Source organism: Carassius auratus, chromosome 37 (assembly GCF_003368295.1).
Source record: "Carassius auratus strain Wakin chromosome 37, ASM336829v1, whole genome shotgun sequence".
Classification (NCBI taxonomy): domain Eukaryota; kingdom Metazoa; phylum Chordata; class Actinopteri; order Cypriniformes; family Cyprinidae; genus Carassius; species Carassius auratus.
This window is the reverse complement of record NC_039279.1, coordinates 1,066,011-1,073,683: the sequence shown is the minus strand read 5'-3', so window position 1 is coordinate 1,073,683 and position 7,673 is coordinate 1,066,011. Positions and strand designations below refer to the sequence as shown.

General features: G+C 39.5%; 1 protein-coding gene and 1 pseudogene across 1 annotated transcript; both read right to left on the bottom strand.

Moving 5' to 3' along the window:
- Window positions 1–782: 782 nt before the first annotated feature.
- Window positions 783–2,214, bottom strand: LOC113055820 (mitotic checkpoint protein BUB3-like; annotated as a pseudogene).
- Window positions 2,215–5,687: 3,473 nt separating this feature from the next.
- LOC113056471 (homeobox protein HMX3-like) lies at window positions 5,688–6,661 on the bottom strand. Its single transcript, XM_026223271.1, has 2 exons — window positions 6,358–6,661; window positions 5,688–6,178 (listed from the first exon to the last, which is right to left on the bottom strand). The coding sequence occupies exons 1-2, from the start codon at window positions 6,515–6,517 to the stop codon at window positions 5,688–5,690; spliced, it is 651 nt and encodes a 216-aa protein (XP_026079056.1). The 5' UTR covers window positions 6,518–6,661.
- Window positions 6,662–7,673: the final 1,012 nt, after the last annotated feature.

Here is a 7,673-nt window from a genome sequence, read left to right as displayed (position 1 = left end):
TTAGTTCCCACTTTAAGTGAACCTTAGTTCCCAGATCATCTACAAGATGGATTAATGCTGATAAAGTCAAGAAAATGAGACAAACACATGACAGTATGATTGAAATGTTAAAATGTAAAAAAATAAAATAATAATAAAATAAAATGTGTTTATTCTGCGGCACCTAAACACAACTACAACTACAGTAATAGTCAAAAGTTAGGAAACATAACTTTTAAATGAGTATATTCTGCTCACCACAGATGCTTTATATTTGATCAAAAACAAAGTAAGAAATATTAAATATTATTCTACTGTAAAACATCTGTGTTAAAGTGTAATGTATTTCTGTGATGCTCCGCTGTATTTTCAGCATCATTCCTCCAGTCTTCAGTGTCACATGATCTTCAGAAATCATGAATAATATGATGGTTTGTTTTTTAGGTGTGTATTTTTAAATAAAAATGTATACTTTATTCATCAAGTATGCATTAAATTTATCAAAACTGACAGTATCTGACAGTAAAGACATTTATAAAGATTTTTTAAGAATGTTCTTTTAACCTTTATACTCAAAGAAACCAAAAAAAAAAATTCACAAAACATTTATATTTTTAATATTGAAAATAAATACAATTATAGTAGCACCAATAATAAATGTTCAATCAAATCATCATATTATTCTGATTTCTGAAGATCATGTGACACTGAAGACTGGAGGAATGATGCTGAAAATACAGCGGAGCATCACAGAAATACATTACACTTTAACACAGATTCACACAGAAAACAGATGTTGTCAACAGCATGTGAACTGTGTGATGTAAAAGATTGTGCTGATTAATTATTATTTTGTACTGTGTTTTATCACTAATGATCGCCTTTCTTCCATAACGATAAAGAAAATCATTTTTAACAGACCCATGGAAACTGTATTTGTCCTAAACTGGTGTGTGTGTGTGTGTGAGACCTGTTTGTTGGGGAAGGCTCGTATGCAGCGCGTCTGATATTTGAGGCTGGACTCTCGCCTCTGCTGCACGTATCCCATGTTCCTCAGGTCCCAGACGAGCACACGTCGCCCCGCGGTCCCCACGATCAGACGGTCTCCAGCGACAGACAGTGTGTAGACCTGAAACACAGTCAGACATCAGACGCCGCTCGCTCCGTCACACACAAGCTCCGTCTCTCGTCTGCTCACCTTCTCCGGCTGTGTGAAGGTCCGGCGTTGCAGGGTGTTCTGGGATCCCAGAGCCTCACAGACATGTCCCAGCTGCCCGTCACCATCACATTGACCTCCGGACAGTACTCCACGCAGCGGATGGGAGCGTCGTGCGTCCCCACGATGGTGTCTGAGGAAGAGCACAGATACAGTCAAGCACCAGCGTGATGTTTAGTCACGAGCGTCTGGTGTTCACACTCACCCTGATCCGTGTTCAGATCGTGTGTCTTCAGCTGAGCGTCCAGACCGCCGCTCCACGCGTGAGCCGGATCCTGAGACAACACGAGACACAGAGTTAGACACAGCAGAGGGCCAATGTGTGGTTCTGCAGGGTTCTGTGGTGCTCCTCACATAGAAAGCACAGTCCAGCACCGGCGCCAGATGCTGGTACTTCATCCTCATGCTGTTAGCGCTGACGTCATACAGCCGGACCGTGCTGTCCCACGACGACACTAGCAGGAACTGAGCCGAGCTCGGGCTGAACTTCACAGCCGAGACGCTGTCCTCCGGACCCTGGGTCAGCTTGAACTCATTGGTGCCGGTCATCTGAGAGAACACACACACACACACACACACACACACACACACACACACACACACACACACACACACACACACACACACACACACACACACACACACACACACACGTTACATCAGCAGCTCCTGCAGAGTGTGTGTATGTGTGTTACTGTGATCATCATCGTGTGTTTGACTCAGTCTCGAGTGAACCGTTATTAAACCGAGTGTAACGCTAGCGTTAGCTTCATCTGAATGACGCACATTGCGCGGCTTCTGAACCTCTAACCGTCGCGTTTGTATTCACAACTCAATCTTCCGCTGTAAAAGCTCTCTGAAACACAGCTGAACGTTTTATTTCACATAAAAGTTTATTAAAATAAGCAGAATTTCCGTTAAATCTCACCGCGCCGCTCTTTTCTGTTGCTGCTCTGCCGCTCATCGATGCTCTTCTCTGATTGGACGCATTCACAACAGAGCTCTGCTCTCATTGGTGCGTTTCAAAAACTCCCTCTAACGTTCTTTAGCAATGATTGGTTAAAAGGATTTACTTCCGGGGACGAGCGGGGACACGAAACAGCAAAATATCGCGAGGATGTTGTTGTGTATTTCTGTTTTAATTTACTCAATGCGATCGTCACAGTTAAAATATCTGTGCTACATTTCTAAGAAAAAATTGGGAATTGTATTTTTTTCTTTAGCGTTATATTTGTCTGAAATGATATTCACTGTCAGTCATTAATCAGCATGTTTTATTTATTTGCTGATATAATTCTGTGATGTTCACTGAATAATAACTAAACCGTGATACTTAGATATGGAATTATGTAATAATTTACATGATATAACATAAAAGGGGGCTGTTTGGGTAATGTGATGGTATTTCTTGGTTTCTTTAGTTGTATTAAATTAAATCCAGTAAAGGTTTGTGATTTATTCCATTCATTATTCCATGCTTGAGCAGCTTAACCCTTTCCCATTGATGCCCAAATTGCGCTTTTTCCAAGCTATTTATTAATTATTATTATTATTATTATTATTATTATTATTTTATTAAATGCTTTTTGTGAAGGCCTGTCCAATCTATTAGTGAATTAATGAATAATAATTTAGCCGTGAATAAAATGATCCACATGATGACCTTACGATCTCATACAGGACCATTCCTCATGAAGTGATGAGCTTGAACACTTTCTTTAACACTTTTAAGATGTCTTGCCTTAAATGACAACATCAGCTCAACACATGATACCTTTCTGTACTTGTTAACTACCCACGGAGGAGGAAACAATGCTATATTATCATGACATACGCTGTTCTGTAAACTGAGCCAAAAAAAAAAAATAAATAAAATAAAAACATTTTGGGAGGGTAACATTTGGGTAATTGGGAAGCAGTTTTGGGGAAATTTACATTTAAAAGTAATGCATTACAGTATTGTGTTACTCCCAAAAAAAGTGACTAATTATGTTACTTCGTTACTTTTTTATGAATAGTAATGCTTTACTTTACTAGTTACTTGAAAAAAGAAAATCTGATCACGTAACTTGAGCACCTGCCCCTCTCTGGACGGCTCTGCTGTGGATCTTCCTTATCCTCATCCTCATCACCCTCATCCTCATCATCATCTTCATCATCCTTATCCTCATCATCATCCTCATCCTCATCATCTCATCATCCTTATCCTCATCATCATCCTCATCATCCTCATCATCTTCATCATCCTTATCCTCATCATCATCTTCATCATCCTTATCCTCATCCTCCTAATCCACATCACCTCATCCTCATCATCCTTATCCTCATCCTCATCATCTTCATCATCATCCTCATCCTTATCCTCCTCTTCCTCATCATCCTCATCCTAATCTTCATCACCCTTATCCTCATCATCTTCATCACCCTTATCCTCATCTTCCTCATCATCTTCATCATCATCATCCTCCATATAAAAACTAACCATGAAAATATCTGTAAGATGTAAAGCAACAGTAACATGTCAAACCCGAGAATCAGTAATAAACTCCGGGAGACGAAATGTATTTGTGTGGAAAGTGAGTCGAGCTTCATGAATGTTGGTTATTAATTCTAATTTCTGCGCGGATTTGATGCTGAATCTCTTATTCCTCAGCTGCTTCATCAGACTCCCAGCATCAGACGACACGCGCTGTTGTAGGCTACTTTAAATAAAATAAAAAATCCTCCTGAAGCGCGTGCTCGCCGGTTTTCAGTCAGTCAGGGGAACGCGCATAAAATAACGCATCGCTTATGAAAATCTGATGTGAATTATCTTTTAATTAATATTTATGTCGAAGTGACTGATCCAGTTTAGGATATAAAACCCTTATTATTTACTGTTTTAGCTGTATATCAAATACATGATATTATAGGTAGGCCTCCGTGAAGCGAATTCTTACAGATTTGTAGTAAGATTTTAGTATTTTAATGTGCTGTTTTACAGATACTATTTTTAATAATACAAAACCACGAATTTCCGCGAGAATATAAATGCTATTAATACTAAGAATTAAGAAATACTATTTTAATTCAACTGATTTATTTTACGCAACGTAACCATTGCGTGAGAATAATAATTTACGAGAATCAAACAATAATTACGACAATCAAACCACAAAATATAATTAGCGGTGTAATAATGGCAAGGCAATGCAATTTATTTGTAGAGCACCATTCTCCACCATTAAAAACAACAGTTTGTTGACCAATGTGCGTTACATCTTTTAAAACATGTACACACAGAAAAACCCATACATTAGGCTACACACCAATATTATACAGCTCAGAGACCACGGACCACACAACACTAAAATACGAAGTGTCACTAAATAAAACAAGCCCTGGAAAAGATGAGTTTTCAGAAGACATCTGAAAGAGCCCGATGTGAAGCTGCTCTAATATTTAACTTCAAATAAATGCGCAGTAAATCTAACTAATATATATATATATAGGCTATATGTTTATTTGACAGGGGACCGTGCACAGTTCAAGCCCTGTACCAGAGTTAGCAGTAAAGCTAATTTACATGTGGTCCCTGGACAAGGAAAAAATAAAATAAAAATAAATAATAAACATTTTTTTTCTCCTCCTTACAAACATCAGATTTTATTTGGCACCAGCAACGTATATGTTATTGAACGCGGTGTATGACTGAAGTTATTTGACAGAACCATAATTACATGTTTTAATTTAGATATAATATGAGTTTAGCAGTAATGTCAAAATAACATCCACGCTTTCATAAAAACACTGATTTCTATTCTCTATTGTCTATATTATCTTAAAGATAAATAATGAGATAATAAATTAATATAAAATAAAATAAACTTATGTTGATGACAAGAGCTCATAATTATAATAGAAGCGCTTTATTAAGTCACATCTTTAGAATCACAAACACATTCAACAATGAACATTTATTCATGATCATATAAAAATCCTCTAAAACCCCAGACAAATTCACCGATTATTTCACAAACATGGTTCATAATTTCAAAATTTCAAGCGTTCCTCAGACAATAAAATATATATATTTACGAGTGCATGTGAACATTCAGACTGAGAAATAAAGTCAATAACAATTAAATTCAGAGCAATACTGGGGGGTCCTGAAATGTGAATGCATGTATATATAAAAAATAAAAATAAAATTTTTTTTTCCAGCATTTCCTTATTTTACGGAATGTTATGAAACACAAGAACCGAGACTGATTCACTTTACTGCGGCATTTCAAATGAAACGAGAGATATGGGAAAACAATAACAATAATAATAATAATAATATACAGCTGCAGCTATCGTTTGCTGAACCAAGTGCTCTTCCTCAACAAAGCGAGACTTAAAATAAAATAATAAAAATAAAAATATGTGAGGCGAACTTTCTGTTTTTAGCTCGGTCCTGACAGAGTTTAACTCCTGGATCAGATGATGAACTCTCTCATGGGTTAGTTAGTTAGTTCCGGTTGAGTCTCTCGTACCGCTGCGCCGCGGCACCAGGTTCGAGCCTCACACGGGTCTGATCAGCGAATGCGGGTAATAAAGTGCGCGCGTGAAGGTCAGACCCGCGGGCGCGCGCGCTCTCCGCGTGCTCGTGGTACAGGATGGGCACGCGCACGATCCTCTGCGCGTGACTGAGGTTCGCGGCCTCGAGCTCGGCGGCGATCTGTCTCTTCCACTTGTTCCTGCGGTTCTGGAACCAGATCTTGACCTGTGTCTCGGTCAGGTGCAGCGCCGCCGCGAGCCCCGCGCGCTCCGAGCTGCTCAGGTAGCGCTTCAGGTCGAAGGTGGACTCCAGCTGGAACACCTGCGCGCGGGAAAACACGGTCCTGGTCTTCTTCTTGCGACAGAGTTTCTTCTGCTCGTCTGAGTCCGAGTCCTCCAGAAGAAGCTCCTCATCCTCCTCTTTAGGATCCGGGTCCTCCGCTTCTCTGGTTCGACCCGCTGCTGGACACACAACACACACACAATACTTCACCATCAAACACTTCTGACCAGTCTGACCCATTTAAACGCCTTCATGACGCCCAGAATAAACTCTTCAGTCTCAAACCTAAGCGGGTGTAATTATAGACGAACACATAATAATAATAATAATAATTATTATTATAATAATAGCAGCTCACCCGCGGGTGTGTTCGGGTGTCCGCTCGCGCAGCTCCAGGGGGCGAGCCGCAGGAAGCTGAGATCCGGGAGATTCATGTGAACTCTGGGTTTGTCGGGTTTGTTCAGCAGGTTCTTGATGGAGAACGGAGAATCTTTCACTTCTTGTGTTCTGTCCTCCATCGGTGAGACTGTCACAGATGATGATGATGATGAAGAAGAAGAAGAAGAAAGTTACTCCAGTCTGAAGTCAGAAGCGCAGCGCTGATCCATGAGAGAAGAACTGAGGCGATCCTGCGCGCGCTGAGACAAGAAGAGGAGCAACAGGTAGAGAGAGAGAGAGGGGGGGGGGGGGTAGAGGGAGAGAGAGTGGGAGAGGGGGGGGAGAGAGAGTGGGAGACAGCAGGTGAATGTGTGTGTGTGTGTGTGTGTGTGCACCACAGTGATCCTTGGTATGTTTGTAGTTAAAGCAAGTGGTATCAAATGTTCATACACTATAATTCGTTACAGTTTGATATTTCTAAGATAATAATCAATTCTATTACTGTGTTTAATTATTATTATTGTTATTATATTATTATATTTTGTACATGTATACTAAGCTTTGGCAATATTGTATCATTTACAGTCATGCCAATAAAGCAAATCTGAGAGATAGTTTGTGTGAAATATGAATTAAAATATGAATCCTCTGTGTAAAGGATGAAATGCCTAAAAAAATGTTTTTGTCAGCATATAATGCAAATTGGGAAAACGACGAAGCTTGGACTGATTGCTTTTCATTGTTTTCATATTGTTTCTCTGTTTTCTTTACTGCGGTGGCACCATTTTTATCTAAATGCTTAAATCATAGAAAAAGAAGAGATAGTGACTGAAACGCATCAAGACAAACTATAATTTACTCATATGACTCCTAGACTCAACTCCCTGTTTAAATTTATGAATTGTTATTTGTAATATCCACACAACTATTGATGCAAGAGATTTCGGTTTTTATGGACAATTTCATTTTCGCGCTGTGAGCGCCATCTAGCGGCCAGACTGCGCATGCGCACATGAGAAGCTCGTGCAGTGCACTGCGAGACAAGTGTACTTACTAGTGAAAAGAAATAAAGCATGACATAAAAACAATGTTTTTACTATTTGTTACTAGGAATAATATTTTTTAGCAAGTCTTTCTGCCCAAATATGTTTAATCTCACTGGTGATTTAGTTTGTATTTAGACAGGGTCTGTGTGAATTCATTGAGTCACAGTAATGAGTCAAATCACTGACCACCAGGGTCTGATGATCACTGACCTTACAGTAAACTACATTAAACCCAGACCAGAGCTGATGG

Bases quoted from the DNA above. Each gene is read 5' to 3' on its own strand.
- LOC113056471 (XM_026223271.1), bottom strand. From the start codon at position 6,517: ATGGAGGACAGAACACAAGAAGTGAAAGATTCTCCGTTCTCCATCAAG. The intron at 6,179-6,357 runs GTGAGCTGCTAT...TTGTGTGTCCAG, and splicing joins ACACCCGAACACACCCGCGG to CAGCGGGTCGAACCAGAGAA.